This window comes from Rhinolophus sinicus, linkage group LG11, assembly GCF_036562045.2.
Source record: "Rhinolophus sinicus isolate RSC01 linkage group LG11, ASM3656204v1, whole genome shotgun sequence".
NCBI lineage: Eukaryota > Metazoa > Chordata > Mammalia > Chiroptera > Rhinolophidae > Rhinolophus > Rhinolophus sinicus.
Window position 1 is genome coordinate 52,480,243 of NC_133760.1, and position 17,073 is coordinate 52,497,315.

Consider the following 17,073-nt stretch of genomic DNA (forward strand, 5'->3'; position numbering starts at 1 on the left):
CCTCGTACAGTTGTCACCCTGGGCTTGGGTCTGTTGTCAGCTGCCTGCCGCCTGCAGGGGCCTCAAACTGTAAAGCAGAGGTGACACTTTAAGGCACACGTGGTGTCTGTCCTTCCTCACGCAGCTGTGACGGACACTGGTGGCTAAGCTCAGCATCCTTCCTCTACCACCAGTGGGGGATGCTCACTGTCCTCATCACTGCTCCCTCCAGGGACAGTTTCCATTTCACAAGCCAACTATTCACCTGGACCCATCCATTCGCCATCTCACTGCCTGGCCTACTAGCTGTGTGACCTGGGACCTGTCACTCAGGTTTCCATCTCTGAGAGAGAGCTAGCTGTAGTACGTAGTCACAGACTTGTTTGCACCGCGTGAATTAAAACAGTACAGTAGCTGGTACATGCCCCAGCCATGTTAATTATTGTTCCTATTTCTTCTGTTATTCCAAACCCTTCTTCTTAAAGATGAGAACACTGAAGCCAAAATGGCTTCCCAAGGTCAAGAAATGCAGTTCTTGTGATGTAAAAATTGGGACGTCGGTACTGAGCCTGCCTGGTGCCAAGTCCAATGCCAGGTCCCAGGCTGTGTGTGTCAGTAAGGGCGTCCTTTCTCCTGAGAGCACATGGGGACCTGGGCAGGGGCTGCCACCCACGACATCTCTGTATCAGCAAGTGCATATCAGGGACATAGAGACTTGGGTCAGCCTCTGACTCCTCCAACAGCCGACCGGGGGCTGAAACCTTTGCAGATGCCCCTGGTCCATGACGAACATAAGCCAATGAGGAAACCAAACCCTGTTGACAGGCGGGTTTCTGCTCCTTGGGGAATCGCATGTCAGCATCTGGATTGAAATGAAAATGGCAAAGTATTTTGTCCCAGTGCAACAATGTTTAGGTCCTTTAGTAATTTCCCCCACTGGTCTGACAAATGCAAGATATTTCTGTGCTCAAAGAAAACACTATCGCTCCCAGAACCTACTCACGTCCCCATCCACGTACGCCACACATGCTACGCGCACAGTACATTTGTAAACATTACACAGCAAAGTTACTAACACGGATTTCCGCAACGATCTGCAAATAAATTTTCCACCTTTGAGAAGCTTTTTTTAAAACTGTGTTTTAATCTTCTTTCTCCAGCCAGACTGAAACGAAAGACTACTATTAAAAAGGGTAGAATTCCACGATGAAAAGGCCTCTTTACAGAGTTCACTGCCCTCAATTATGAGTGTTTCCATTACATGGGCCATAAAGGGCACCCAGGAAACAGTCACGGAGAGAACCGACAGGCTGAAACAGTGCATGGTACATGGGTTTAGAGAAGCCAGGAGTCACTGAGCGCCCGGGAGCCAAGCGAGGGAAACAGCAGAGTGAATGAACCAGACCCGAGGCCAGTCTCCCTGAGAAGTCAGCAGTCTCCTATCAGGTCCGGCCCCGGCTGCAGGACCAATTGTATTTGCACACGGTGCAGGGGGCCTCGGGAGTGAACTACAACCAAAAGCGGCACAAACTCTTTTCCGGCCCCTGTCGTGCACTCGCTCAGTGAGCTGCAGCCCAAGGTCACTGCCTCCATCACTTCCCTCATGAGCCCAAAGCCTTGACACTGAGCCGGTCACTGCTCCGGCCTGAAGCCATGCGGCTCAGGCCCAGAGAAAGGTGGACGCACGGCACCCAGTCTAAGAGAAAGGACAGACAGTTCTACAGACATCACTTGTTACGAATGCTTTAATAGGACAATGTAAGTCACGGGAACATTGAATTTCCAGGAGAACGGGCCAGAGAAGGTCTTTAAAACTATAAACTGTATTAAGAAGAATAACAGAATCACTTCCCATCTCACGGCACGTGAGTTTCTTAGTCGGTTTTCTGCAATGTTCTCTCTTAGACCCATGACCAGTTTCTCGGTCATCCTCCCTGGAGACTAAGGTCTAGGATAAGGTGGTAGAAGCAGACGGCCAAAGTTTTTCTGAGTTTTGAAACCAGGGTATCAGCTGCACTTAAGCATTTGGGATGACAGTTCCCTGACATTTTTTTCTTATAACCTAAGGGTATGCTCTGGATTGATACATTACCTAACTTTATAAATGATGTCGATGGTTGCTGCGAACTCAGAGAAAATATTTACTGTATCACTGCATTCTTATAGCATGAAATCAAATATAAAATATTCAAGAACTTCTCTTTCAGCTAGTTTATTACACATTTTGTTACATGTTTTGGCAGGTTCTCTGCACAGTTGATGTCTGAAATTTTCTTTCTCTCTTTTTTCCTCTCCTACCTAGAGATATGTCTTTGTGAAGCTGAACTTGGACTAGTGACCTGTTCTCGGTCTCACTGTCACGTGCTGGGACCCAGGGCAGGGCAGAACTCGGCGGAGACATGATAAGGAATGCTGCCCTCTTCCCTGAGATATCCTCATGGCTCCTTCCCTCTCCTCACGCAGCTCTCTCTCACGAGTCGCTTTCTTTCTGAAATAAACTTTCCCCATCACGCCATGTCCCTTCCTTTATTTTTCTCCTTTGCACTTGTCATCAACTGACAAGTGTTTCATTTTGTCTTCTCTCATGAAAATGCAAGTGGCATGAATGCAGACATGTGGTCTCTTTTGTACAAGGTATGTCCCCAACCTCTGGACAGCTCTGCGTGGTCTGGATGTCCGGGGACTCATTGTGGCTGAATGTTTGATAAATGCATTTGCCTGATCCGATTGTCAGCTGCCTTCATTTTTGTGGGACCTAAGATAAGGGAAACGCTGTATGTACATAAGCATGACCAGCTTGTTTGAATATAAAACAGGCGTGTGTGTGTGTGTGTGTGTGTGTGTGTGTGTTCATTCTGAGAAAGCCTATTAGAGGTGAGCAAGCTGGAGGCCTGGAAACAAGCCCGAGCTGACCCCCAGGTGCACGCCTCACTCAGAGGATCTGCTCACTAAAATGTGATACATGAAACTGACTTATAAATGGCATATGATTCACTCATTACCAGCGATCACGGGAAAATATATCCTAAAAAGAAACGAGGCTCCCATCTCTGAGGCGTTCGGGTAAACATGTCAGGAGTTAACCCTTGGGCAGGACAGTTAGAGACGGAGCAGCGGTCCCAGGTCCAGCTGGGAGACAGGGGTGGTTCTGAGCACCCCAAAATGCAGGTGAGTCTCAGGAGTGGGGCTACTGTGACGTCTGGTGCAGGGACTTCATCCCATGGTGACAGTTCCCTTCAGTTCTACCCTGGACGGCCCAGCCAAGGTTTCCATATGAGGAGAGCTGCTGGAGGTCAGCACTGGGGCTGCAGGACAATCCAGCAAGAGACGCAGCATTCAGGCTTCCGACCGGAGCCTCGGTGTGGCTGAATGGACACCCTGTCCTGAGAGAGAGGGGTACCCATGTTTACTTCAAAGAGGACGCTGCCTTCTCATTTACTTCTGTGTCCCTGCCATGGTGAGGGCACATTCGCTCTGTGGGTAATTCCAAAACAGGCCCCACGTTTAGGAAACAGACACAACCAGGTTCCTGACTTTTAGGGCAACTGTTTTTTGGAAACCAGACCTCATATCACATTATCATCCATTTTGAATATTTGTTTTATTTGGAATTCGTGGCACTGAATGACTTTGTGTTGTGTGTAGATTGTTTGCAAAAGTTATCCGTTGGGGTGATTTAAAAACTTGAAAACCTAAAAGTCATTTCAAAGGCTTCAAAGGAAATCACATGAGACAACTACCAAAGCAATGAGTCTGAAGGGAAAAAAAAAATACACATTCTAGTGTGTGTGTGTGTGTTTCTGGTCTGTTCCCCCCGCCCCACCCCACCCCCAAACCATTTCTCATATACTGTAGTTATAAAACATTGATAAAACACAAGAAGAAGGCTCATTTCAATTAATCCTCAGGGCTGAAGCCACGTCACACAGGCGTGTCTGGGACCAAGGCAGCCATGTGTGTATTGGGGTGGCTCGAGGTTTTCAGGAGGAAAAGACTGCAGACTGAGCCTTGAAGGGTGAGTATGAATTTCTATGTTCTCTCTTCCTCCAGGTCTTTCTAAAACGGGAGGAAATGGTTACCTAATGAGAACACGGAAGAAATCATCGTTTTTAAAATGTCCAAACACAGAACACTACTGTTTTTACCCTAAATCATTTATCTCTTCAAACCAATACCAAATGAAACGAAAACAGACACTTGTTGCTCTTCAATATGGCATTAATTCTCGTGTCTCCATGACATGTCGGCACAGAGCGTCCCTGGAAGCTCGAGGCTGTGGTCTCCAGTGCCACCTGCGGCTCCAGCTTCACGTTAACCCATCGACGGCAACAGAACCGAGGGCCTACTGTGTGCCAGGACACGAACCAGACACTGGCTTTACAACAGCATATGCTGCCATCCCAGCCCGTGAGGGACATTGCCCACTCGACACACAGACCTGGAGCCATGTGGCAACGCTGCCTCACTGTGAAGTAAATGGAAGGTCAGTAAATGCCACAGGTTTGGAAAGACTGTGACCAATGTGGCCTGAGTCCCTCAGAGAAGGCTCCTTGGAGGAAATGGTGCTTCATCTGGGACGTGAAGGTACGTGGGACTAAGAGGGAAGGGAAGGCACCCCCACCTCCCACCGGGTGCGTTTATTCCCGCTAAGAGTGACCTTTTCTGAATTACATTTAATTACCATATGTCAATATATGTGGATGGCACTTTCTAAGGAAAGCTGTATTTTTTTTATATTTTTTTTTTGAGGAATGTTATCAAGCACGGCAGCCAGTAAACCCTGGGTCCCACTGCATCTGCCTTCAGTCCGTCTTAAAGAACCTGGAGAGAAATCCCCCCTGGGTTCCACCAGCAGCGCCTGCCCAGGGAACAGCTGCGCTGTTCCACCTGCTGACTTCTGCGGACGGCCTGCCCGTGGCTTTCCCTCCTCGCCTTGCTCTGAGAAAGCTCGGCGCTCGACCTGTGGCTGATGTCCGGTACCTGCCCTCAAACACGCCACTGGCTCTGCTGCCGCGAGGACTGCTGCCATTGATTACCTACAAACTAAAGGACGTGTATTTTGGAAGCTTCTGAAACTCTCAGGAAAAAGGCAGATGCAAAGTAAACAGAGAGCCCTAATGCTGGATCCCACACCCCCTGACGGATGCTGGATGCCTGCCTGGGGCCAGTGAAGAGCCTCCGAGCATCTTCCAGACACCGCTAGGCATCTCAGCAGGCACATCTGTGCACAGGACAGTTTAATTTTTTCACAGGCACTACGGAAGGATTTCATACCCAAAGGCAATATTACTTTCGAGTTGTATTTCAATTAGAAAAAATGACTTCCCAACTAATCAGAATTCCCATAGAATAAGAATTTGAGGACAGAGCATTTAATAAAAAGAAACAAAACACCAGAAAAGTGAGTTGAGACCCCTGGCTTACAGGCGACTTCTTGCAGATGTTTGGGAATCACTAAAGAAACAGCCGTATCGCATGAGCCCTACGTTCCACACAAGCCTAAACCTGCCGTCGCTCTAGCAGACGGATGGTTCTCTAGACGCCACTCTCCACGGTGCGACATTTATCTCAGCTATGGCCGGAGTAGCTAACAATACATTTAATATTAGATATGAAAATGATTTAAGAATTAGCCCCTAGGTATCTTCAGCGTAGTGCCCGGACGCACACCCCACTATTCCATGAATATTACGTGATGTTTCACTGAAAACTGACGGTGTGAGCGCCACGGGCGGAGAAGTTGCTGTTACAGGATATGAGGAGAGAGACGGTCCACCTTCCTAAAAACAGCGTCACACTTTTTTATTCCCTCACTGTAACTCTCTTCCTTTGAGTCTTTTTAGGGAAGAGGCAGCACGTGATAGCGAAACACACTGAAATGGGTTAGTGATACATGCGGCCCAGTTAGATTTTATCATCACTCAACCGAGAGAGACCACTCACCTCCACCTGTAAAAGGACAGAGCTGCATTCCTGAGGCTCCTTCCAGACCTAACACTGCAGACAGAGCCTAAGTGTGTAATGTTAGATCACTGGCCCAGCTGCTCTGACACAAGTTTCTTCGAGTCTCCCACAGAAGGAAACCGATGGGACAACACACTTAGCCAATGGCCACTCGAGTAGTCGCAGCCGCACCTCGGAAGGCCTGGCTGCAGGTGTGCAGAGAGGTGCTTCCCTGAGCGCAGGTAAGAGACGCACTCAGCCACTCACACCCTCACGTACACACGCTCACAGTCACACACTCACATGTGCTCTCACACGTAGCCTTGCTCACACACATTCACACACCCTCACACGCAGTCTCACACATGCACACATGGTCTCACACTTACAAACGCGAGTGCACAGCCACTCGCACACGTACACCCTTCTCACTCACACACTGCGCACATGTTCTCACACCGCACACTCATCCTGTCACACTCACATTGGTGACAATGCTGGGACCCCCGAAGCACCATCCAGCCCCACCCTTACTGGGTGCTGGTCACTGTGAGGGGACGGGAGGGGCTTATCTCGGGAAACACACATCGATTCCCCTGCTGGGTCAAAACGCTAATGGAGCTTTTCTGTGCAAAGAAATCCCTGTTTAATGAAATGAATAATCCATCTCCGTCACTGCACCCACGCCCCCGCTTGGCGCCCATGCGTCACACTCTCACACCTTTCGCTGACTCCTCATTTTCACGTCTCAGGAAAACAATGCAATCTCCATAGCAATCCAGAGTTCACAGAAACGGCACTTTGGGGGTTCATTCACTCCTCTGAGGGACTGCTGGCGTCTCCACCGTTTCTCATTTCCCTGGTTCTCTAGGAAGCACTCCCCTGCCCCCTGCCCCAGCCTGACCATCCCCACCAGCAAACGAGCAGGGCCTGAGCTCAGGCTCTGCTTCTTCTCAGGGCCGCCCCAGGCGTCCCCATGTCCCCTCAGCTGGGGGACTGGGAAAGACTTCCCTCCCTCACCCCTCTCCTCTTTGCTTCCTCCGCAGACTGGGTGACATTCAAGTTTGGAAAACGGCTGGTGAGATCAGAACTTGGACGATTTAAAGAAAAACGGGATTGAAGACTTAATCCGCACTCCACAGCATAGAGGTAAAGCCATCACGGCCTGTTCGCTTTCACACACACAGCCGCCAACACACCCCTTACCAGCACGCCAGGGACCCCCCAGGACACCGTGGTCTCCACCTTCGGATGGGCTGCGATCAGGAGGGACATGGCGGCCATGCCGGCCACTGGCCTCGCTCGCCGGCACCCAGGTCCCAGGCGCTTCTCCCCGTGTCCCACTCCAGCACTGCCAGCCCTGCTGGCCGGGAAGCGGAGCCGAAGCCGCCAGCTTCTTGTCAGCCTGCTTGATGCATTACCTCCCGTGCCTTCCCGCCCACCTCCTCAAGGGCAGGAAAGGGGGAGCCAACCACCCCCCTGCGGGCAGCTCATGGAGCAAACCCACCCTTGCCCGGGGGCTCCTCCCTGTGTCTTCTGGGCTGGCTTCCGGGGTTCAGGCCCTGGTGCCCCCGTTTAGCTCCAGCTGGCACCCTGTCCTCCCCTTCCCGCGACTCCCCTCCGAGCCCTGACCAGTTCCACGCTGGCTGGTGACAGGGCACCACCCACGTGCTGCCGCCTGCTCCTCACAAGGACAGCAGCCCCCTGCCCTGAAGGCGGACCCCGTTTCTCTATGCCACGCTAACACACCCGCACGGTGCACATTTAAATCAGACAACAAATCAGCGGTGCCAAGGAGACGCACATGTAGAAACCTTTGTGTGTCGTCTGGGCTCACGCCTCACCCCTGGACCTGGGATGGCCACTCACCCTGGGAAGGCAGGGTGGCGCTCAGGGCCACCAACACTCACCTGGCCGCTGCCCCCGGTCCAGTGTCACTGCTCCTGGGTGAGGAGACCAAGCACTGAGGCCCAACATGAAGGGGATGGGACCGACACTTAGTTTAGTTTTCCAAGGGCAAAAAGAAATGCTGGTCCGACGTCATCCCTTCCCAGGTCTGTTAGTTCTATGGCCATTCCAAGAGGGCACTTCTCAGCAGACTGGACGGAAAATCTCTCTCATCTCCCCTAGGAGGGGGGTGAGCATCCAGGAGCTCTGTTCTGACACTATGGGAAACAGACCTACATTGGGGTGACTTTTCAAACCTGCTCAGTGCACAAAGGGAGACTGACAGCGAGTGAGGCCACGAAATGAAAAGGCCTTTGAGCCGCAGTAACCACACCAGCGTCTTCCTGGGTTGAGCAGCTAGGCACCGACTGCGTCCAAAAACAACAACAATTTGTATTTCAATCTGCTTCTTGTCACTGAGGGTTTCCTGATCATAAATAAATCAACAGGGGCGACACCATGCAATGCAAAGGTATGACATCTTACATCTTGGTGCACTACGATTTTTACCAAACAGCAAATAACATCCAAACAAATAAAAAAGTCAAACCGAACCAAGCAAGCCTTAATCTGGGATAACGTGACGGCACAACAAACTCATTTTACACACGTCTTTGTTTCCTTCTTTTTCCTAAAGCTTCATTGAAATGAAATGATTTGGCTTTAACTTTTTGAGCACCCACTTAGGAGCCCATCTCTGTGCGAGGGGTTATATGAGGAGATATATGGAGTACGAATGCCTCCTGCCCTTAGAATTTACAAACTGCTTCCCGAGTTTTCCTCAAAGGAAGTCGGTGGCATCCCTTGCTGAAATTGAAATCATCTATGAAAGTTTTAGGATAAATTCATTTATGCCTGAAAAATCGAGAACGTGCAGGACTTTAAAGGACAAGCTCACCAGTGAGTCTTGCTCAAAGCTGGACTGAGTCCTGGCATCTCATCGACCTTGCAGAGCCTCCACCGAGTCCCCGCGTGACCCCTGGGGTTTTCCCGCCCCTGCTCTGGACCAGGAGTCCTTTCAAGTGTGTCCTGAGACAAGGGGGTTCAGTTCTTCCTATTTGCCCAATCTTTTCTTCAGGGCACTTTTTCAGATCTGCACATCTAAGCACACTCCTGGCTGGATCACATCTTAATTAAAACTATCGTGTCCAGTGCGGGGCGTGCAGAAATGAGATGAACAGACCTTGGAAGGCGTTCAGAACAAGCCTTGAAAAAGTCAGTAAGACAACCTATTTCTCTACTTAGACAAACAGAGCAAAGGCAGTGAGACTTTCTGAGGAAGACACGATCACGTGGAAGGAGCCCCAAAACCGTTTTTTACATGAAGTCATCTTTACAGAGGGACAAATGGATGTGTGTTTTCTGATTCCAATGGGGCCTGAGAACGAGAAGGACGGGGCTTGGATTTCAGAAGAAGGAACATAGTCCAGACACCAGACTGTGCAACCCCTGGGACCAAAGGGATGTTTCTCCCCCGACCGCTCTCTAGAGAGAGTTTTTAAACAACATATTGAGTGTGTGTTTTCTTTTGAAAAGAAGTTATACAGTTGATCCGTGAACAACACAGAGACTGGGGGCACTGACCTCCCACGAGTCAGAACCCGTGTATAACTTCTGACCCCCCCAAAACTTAGCGAGTCATAGCCCGTGGTGACCACAAGCCTTACTGATGACATAAAGGGTTGATTGACATGAATTTTGTATTTGTGTGTATTATGTATTTTGTATGTTAAATGATAGTCAGAGACCTCGTGTTGACCAAAATTGCATCTGCAAAGTACATGCATGCGTGTGTGTGTGTATGTGTGTGTGTAAAACATGTGTGAGAAATGAATCTGAGTCTTGGGGAAGCAACAATAAAGAAGCCTCAGCACGTATCCCAAGGAGCTGATAACCTAGCGATGGATGTGCATGGGAGCTGTGGCAACACGTGACAGAGTAGAAGAACCGTCCCAATCGCGGCGGAGGTGTGACTATCAACCACAAGCACGTGCCCCCTTGCGTGACTCTGCGCCCGCCAGCCCAGGACTGCATTTCCCAGCATCCCTCGCATGAACGTGTGGCATGGTCGGTTCTGTGGCGAGAGTGCGACGGTACCATTGGAGCACATGCCACTGTATCGGGCCGAGGACAATAGAAGACAGGGGATGGAAGAAAGGAAAGTCCAAGATTTATGTATGTAAGACCCATTGGTGACATGAAAAAGAACCAGACGCCACCAAGCTTGGGTTGGCAATGGTAGGGAGGGGGCAGGTCAGGGGTCGGCCTGGCGAGAGCAGCAGAGACGGAGCAGCTGACAGAGGGAGCCAGCTCGCAGCCCGATGTCCCTTCCATCTCTCGATGACCCTCAAGAGCACGCCTGGCCTAACATTTCATTTCTGTGTCCAGCACTGGGGTCCCTGTGGGCCCCTCTTGCTGTGTTATGTCTCTCCCCTGTGTGCAATGTTCCTTCATCCCTCATTATAACCTCCTCGCAGCTGAGCTTTTGAAAATGCTAAATGCTATAACAATTTTATTTTTTTGCTTCCCTTGAAAATAATTTCTTGTCCTCCCAACCTGGTTAAACATCAGACCTTTTACTTTCACTGTGAAATTATTTCGCTGACATATTTCGACTAAAGTTGAAGTTCTTGCTTTTTTTTTTTTTTTTTAACAAAATTCATTTTCTATGATTAGTGTTTAAACGTCTGAGTCCCTGAAGAGAGAATCCTCCTGGCACACTGAGGGAAACCTTACTTTCAGCCTCGGCTGGCGCTTGGCAATGTGGAACGAACCGGTTTTGGATGGTGTTGTTGGTTAGATTTGGTTTCCTCATTATTGTGTTTTAGAGAAATGTCCCCAAGAGAATCAATACAGCGGCCCCGACGCCTCACTATTTAGCACCAGGCGACGCTGCCAGGCTCTAAAGGTCCTACATCTTCTACAGTCTCCTCCCCGACTTCATGGCAGCTTCTCTTTCTTTCACAAACACTGACTTTGGGTCGTGTCTGCAGCACACCCGCCTCCATGCCTTCCCAAGTTCAAGGCCCTCCCAACACCTTGCACGTTGTAGGTCATCATGATTATAAAAATCAAAACAACAACAGTCACTGAAATTTCTGGGAAATTTCCATGTGCTGAGCACCTGGTAAAGGGTGTTCCAATAATTAACTTGGTTGGTTCTCGTAACAACTCTGTGAAGTAGATTCTGTCATTGTCCCCACTTTACAGATGAGAAAACTGAGGCTAAGGGAGGTGGAGTAAGTTGCTTCAGATCACACACCGAGTGAGATATAGAGCCATTATTTGATCGCAGGTATTTTGACTTCAAAACCTCCACTTTTCATTTCTGTGCTATGATGCTTTTATTATCTTTTCAAGGATCTGCAATGAAGACATAAAGAAAATCACTATTCTGATTTCTGTGTCCTGTTTGCACTGTTTTGAGGTTCAGCCAAAGTTATAGGAAATCTCTTATCTTGACCAAGGCCTCACAGGGAAATTATAGGTATGACTTACTTTGCCAAGTAAAGAAAAAGAACTGTCATCGCGGTATTTTTTGGAAAATGTACCCTATTTTCTCTTTTCGTTCAAGCTGCCTCAATTCCCTGCAGACCCATAACAACAAGACTTTGCTCTGAACTCACAAGGGCCTCTGGGCAAAATGATTCCCATTTTCCTGAAAGATAACCTTTTGGTAAAGTAAAATTTCTCTAACAGACAGTCTAAAAAGTCTCTATAGGTTCAAGTTCCCAGGCATTTTGTGGGGCTTTTTTTGTCCTATTTCCAGTGATCTAGCCTCAAAATTTGTGCCTAAGGGTGGTGTCCCAGATGACTCTTCTTGTAAGTGAAATAATTCTTTGCAAGGCTAAGAAGCCTTGTTGCTTTTGACATCTGACATTTCTTCCACTAGGTTTTCTTAGTTTGGATAGGGACCTGGATTCTCCAGTCCACTTTACCCTTCTCACTGTGGGCCTGGACTGGTCCTCGCGGGTCCTCCCATCTCCGCTGTGGCTGGCACATGGCAGGTACCACGTGTTTGCTACACAAACAGGAGCACTGAACAAACCGAATCCCCTGAGATGGGGTTCAGCTGTATTCACCCAAATGTGAGCCCCGGCATGTACACGCCTGAGAATGGCTAAGCTGCATCCCCAGCGATCGGAGTGCTTGTGACAGCGTAGCTGAGCCCTGCAGAGGCTCAGCCTGGTCTGCGGCCCTGGGCGCCCTCCTCGCCTGCCGACAGGGAGCCGAGAGCACAGCGGCCCACAGCCAGCGCTGCAGACCACGGTCCCTCTGGCCACCGGAGCCTTGACTTCAAGTGTGAGCTAACGGCCCCGGAAATGAAACTAAAGGCTCAAGGAAGGACTTCACGTTGGGGCTCCTTGCAGCTGACCCTCAGGGCAGAGTGCTTGGGAAGTGAGCCTTAGAGGCCTGAGGAGAGGCTTAAGAGAGAGGGGGAGGGGAAGAATGTTCTCTCACTTAAATGTGTTAGAGTGTGTGTGCGCGTGTGTGTGCGCGTGTGTGTGTTCTAGTCCACCCTTGCTCTTACACATTTACACACTCCCACACATTTATGATTCTGAACCAGGGTGGGTGCTGTAGATTCTGAAACCCAAAGGAGTCTTGGAAGCCACTTAGCCCAAACCCCTTTTGGGGGCCAGAGGGGGGTCACCAAGGAGGAAACAGACGAGTTACAATAGTTCCTTCTCTAGGAACTGAATCTTTGAAAGTACTCAGCCCGATGGTCACGCTTCCATAGGATAAACGTGACAGACCCCTTCCCGGTCCACTATGAAGACGCCTGCCTACGGCAGCTCCCCCACTGAATTACCCCCAGTCCGGGGAGAGCCTATGAGGAAAGGTGCGAGGGGCTGACCGGGGACACACCCAGTCGAAGCTGTGGCCCATCGCTGTGGTCCCACAAGCCTTCGTGCTCGGCCCCGGGGAGAAAAGGCTGTGGCCTCGCTAGAAGGCAGCAGAGGTCACCCAGGCCTGAGACATCCCAGGCAGGTCAAGCTCAGTGTGCCTGCTTCCTTGCAGGCTATTGGATCTGCACACGTAGGTCCACCTTCCAAGTACTCCGTCAGTGGTCGTGTGCAGGACGACGTGGCTAGACAGACTACACGTTATTTTCTTTACGTCACAGAAAAGATGGGGCTGTGACGCCAAAACCCGCCCCTCACTGCAAGGAGCTCCAGGCAATTTCGGGCAGAGGATTGCTGTACCCGCTGACTGTGGGCTGCTGGCCTGTCACACTGACGTCACACGCTCCTGGGCAGAGCCCTGGCCCATCGTCAGTGGCTCCTAGCAACAACTGGGGTTCAAAATGCCAGGAAATCTCCTGAAGGGAAACCGAGAGCTAAATGACGTAACATGCTATGCTTATCAGGGATGGAAGCTGATTCTCGGGTTTCTAGATTGTTCCTTTGGGGGTATATATGGTGGTACCATTAACCGAGGTAGGAAAAATAGGAAGGAGAGAAAGTTTCCAGGGGCAGTGGGTGTGTTTCCTTTCTGATGTGTTGAGCACGAGGCCTCCTCAGTGCTCCATTTGGAAACGTTTGTGTGGAAGTGGCAAAATAAAAATCAAGCTTCCAGACGGGTTGGGATTGAACCCATGGTGTGATGGTTGTGGAATATGAGACCATAGGAGTAAACAGAAAGCACAGTGACGTCAGGTAACGAACGGGACCGAGGACAGGATGGCCAGAAACACCACTGCTGAGAGTCCAGGCAGAGGAAGAGTCCGGAGGCAAAAAGGACGGAACTGGGTGGGTTTCCAGAAAACGCAAGAGCAGGTGTTATCACGGTAACAAAGGGAAGACCAAACCTCCAACAGGGACGAGTGGTCGTTAGTGTCAAATCCCGTAGAGAAAACTCAAGTAGCATAAGGACCTAACACGAACCAGTGAATCCAAAACAAAACAGAAAACGACTGCGCGGGGCTGGCGTCCACACCGGGTCCGATGGGAGGGTTGCCGCTCAGCGTTCCCACTGCCCTTCCCAGCGTTTCCCTTTCAGACAGTCACACACTCAGGCTCTTTTACATAACGTTTTACGAAGACCCATCTGGGTGACCTTTAAACAGGCTTTCGGGGAGATGGGTGCTGTCTGGTTTCTTTTCTCCCCAGCTACGTGCACCCCTTTTGTGGGATGGGTGCTGGTACAGGAAACACATCAGCCACCAGCTATGCACACGGTGGCTGCCCAGGTGCTCTGGGCAGGGAAGGGACAGATGCAGAGAACAGCGTGCATCCCCTTTCGAGAAGAGCATCTCTGTTCTCCTGGAATCATGCTCCATATGGCCCGACCTCCTACGCCTCCAAGCCAAAGCAGCCCCCGTGGGCAAGTGGCGAGGGGCAGGGTGTGTCCTCGTCCCCAGAGGAGAAGCAGAGGAGACAGGTCTCAGCTCACCGCTCTCGGATCCCTGACGCCGATGGAGCCAGGTGAGTTCAGTGAGCAGCTGAACTGCAAGGACAGGGGACCGGATATGCGCCAACAACCACAGTTCTCAGCATCTGCTTCTCGCACCTTCCTGGAGAGTCTTGTTATTCTGAGGCTCCTTCAAATAGGTCTGAGCCATTTGCAGGGAACAGTTGTCATAAAATGGGCAGAATCACATTGGGAAACTGAAAGCACAGCAGGATTTCCCAGCTACCTCATTAACCTGCTGCTGTGCCCCACGGAGAGGGAAGAGCAGCACGGCCCATGCCACCCACGTCCTTGCAGAGTGGAGTGGCCTTTGGAAAGAAAGCTCCCGTGAAACACGAGATGCTTTCCTGAGGAGATACCAGTGAAAAGGGACCTCTGTCCTCAGGCAATGATGCGATCTCAGATCACCCAGACACACTCAGTGACACAGGTAATAAATGCAGTGACCACTACCTGGCAACCAGGCACCTGGACAGGTAAACCACACACCTTTCCTTTGAGATGAAACCTCAGGTGCTGACAGTGAGCTGGGCTGTAGTGTTTGGCTTAAATTAAGGTCCCAGCCAAAGACTGCTAAGTTCAGTGAAGAAAGTGCCGTATTTTTCCCCTGGGACCAAGTTCCATATTGCTCCTACTTTTCAATTTCCACTTTCCCTCCCATATCCACCGTCAGTGACCTTTCTTTCACAGCAATGAGAAGAGCAAATACCCACAGGTTTTACCCACAAGAATTTTTCCTGAGTCAGATGGCATGTGACTACAAAGAATGGGACTAATTTGTTTTGAGAAACGAAAATTATTCCAGTGGTCAAATGGTCTCTATGCAAAGACAAGCTCACTGCTTCATGGCCCCAGACATCTGAGCCAGCAGTGGTGGCCACACACCTCATTCGCAGGTCTGGCTCCCAACGGCTTTGGACAGTTTTCAGAAACCAAAAATCTATCTCCAAGGGATCCCTTGCTGCCCCCCGTTTCTGAAGAGATTCAAAAGGATGTGTCACAGAATTCCAAAGAAGATACAAAATTGTTCCCATGATGACCTTGGCGTTATGCCATATGCTGAGGGGAGGGGCACTCAGGCGGGTCACCATCTGCAGTAAATTTGATAGACAGAAGTCAGTTTCATTCCTAAGTAGTCTTGCCTCTCTGTACTTCACAGAGCAGTATATGTTGTCTAAAAATACTGGGGGGAAATCACAAATGCTCATGAGTCTGCCCAGATTCTACGTGTTTAAAACCCAATCTATCAGAAAAAGCGAGGGAAATGTGTATTTCATACACTGCCGGAGGGACGGTACATTGGGGCCACCATGTGGAATAGGACTTGTCATTTTCAATTAGCGTTTAAAGTATATACCACATCTCTGTGCACATTCCTGTATCTGCCCGTGGTCCACATAGCGACCCCTCAGAACACACACACACACAGTCAAGGGCATGTGACAGGGACTGAAGCCACCTTGAAGGGACCCCTCTACAGTCTTCTCACCAAGCACTCGTGTAAACTCATTCAACACCAACAGTGCCAGCAAGTTGATTGAGCACACACACCAATTTCAGGTCTTAAACATGTGCTGAGAGAGAGAGAAAGACAGAGACAGAGACACAGAGAGAGAGAGAGACAGAGAGACAGAGAGACACAGAGAGAATGAGAACAGGACGTGGTAAATAAAACGTGAAGAAAGGAGCATCACATTGCATAGCACCCAAACCCAGAAGTACGGTTTGTAAGGGGAGTTGGTATCAATCTCATTGCAATCAGCTCTCCCCACACCAAACTCAGTTGACAACGAACTCTATTCAATTCTTCCATATGGGAATTAATTAGGAAAAAGCTAACAATTGGGCTTTCCACCTGAAGTGTCTGCCATTCATGTGTTTCTCTTACTGTCTCAACAAATCCGATGCTTCTCTGTAGGACGCTGCTATAAAAAACAAGGGCAACCATTTGCATCCCCCAAATCCGATGACAGCAGTGGGGGTCCTGCCCTGGCCGAGCCCGTGTGTTTGCACCACCATGAGCGTCACTGGCACACGTGGGTTTCTCTGGGACCCGTGAAGAACAAGCCTGCCGCGTGCGGGGAACAGAGTTACTGCAGTCAGGTGCTGTGGGGCACAGGTCAGAAGCCAGTGCAGACCCCGCTGTGTCTATTACGGCAAAAAAAAAAAAAACGATAAGAAATGTCCTATCTCATTGTTATTATCATCTCTTACCCTCGGTGAGCACCGGGAGAAGAGCAGACGGACCCCGAGCCAGAGGGGGCCAAGTTCTTGGCTTGCCTTTGGGACTTGCCACAATTAATTCTTGCCACTAAATGCCTTTTGTTAGTGAGTTTCTGAACTTGTCACCGCTGGTGGACACTAGTCCCCCTCCAGCTTTCCATCACGACCCACATGTAAATATTGTGACACGGAGAGGGAGCAGAGGGTGCACGCAGAGCAGACGGTGCTCCGAGAGCTCGGGACGTGTTTCTGTTGTTCTAACCCAGGGGTGTCCAAACTGCGGCCCGCGATCCATTGTTAATTGGCCCGCAGCAAATTCCAAAAATATATTTAGTTTACTTAAATAAACCAGGTGAGGCAATACGTACTTCACCTCGAGTGAGTGGCCTGGCTGTTTGATGTGTCTTTGGGCCAAGAGGACACATGTCACAGTCCAAGGAGACATCTCATCATGTGGCCTAATCTTACGTGTCCACTTGGATAGGCTATGGTGCCATGTTGTTTGGTCAAACACGTGTTTCTGTAAAGGCATTTTGTAAATGTGGTTAAAATCTACAGTCATTTGAA

The 17,073-nt window shown here is 49.9% G+C and overlaps 1 protein-coding gene across 3 annotated transcripts in view; it reads right to left on the reverse strand.

The window, feature by feature from the left end:
- DPP6 (dipeptidyl peptidase like 6) overlaps positions 1-17,073 on the reverse strand; it is a 571,444-nt gene that overhangs the window by 447,116 nt on the left and 107,255 nt on the right. The window contains exon 1 of one of the 3 annotated variants that reach the window (XM_074315064.1): positions 7,129-7,221. The exons of the other annotated variants lie outside the window; for them this stretch is intronic. Coding sequence (XP_074171165.1) covers positions 7,129-7,206 — 78 coding nt within the window. The 5' untranslated portion in view covers positions 7,207-7,221. Of the gene's footprint in view, positions 1-7,128; positions 7,222-17,073 lie in introns of those variants that run through there. 3 annotated transcript variants of the gene reach the window in all.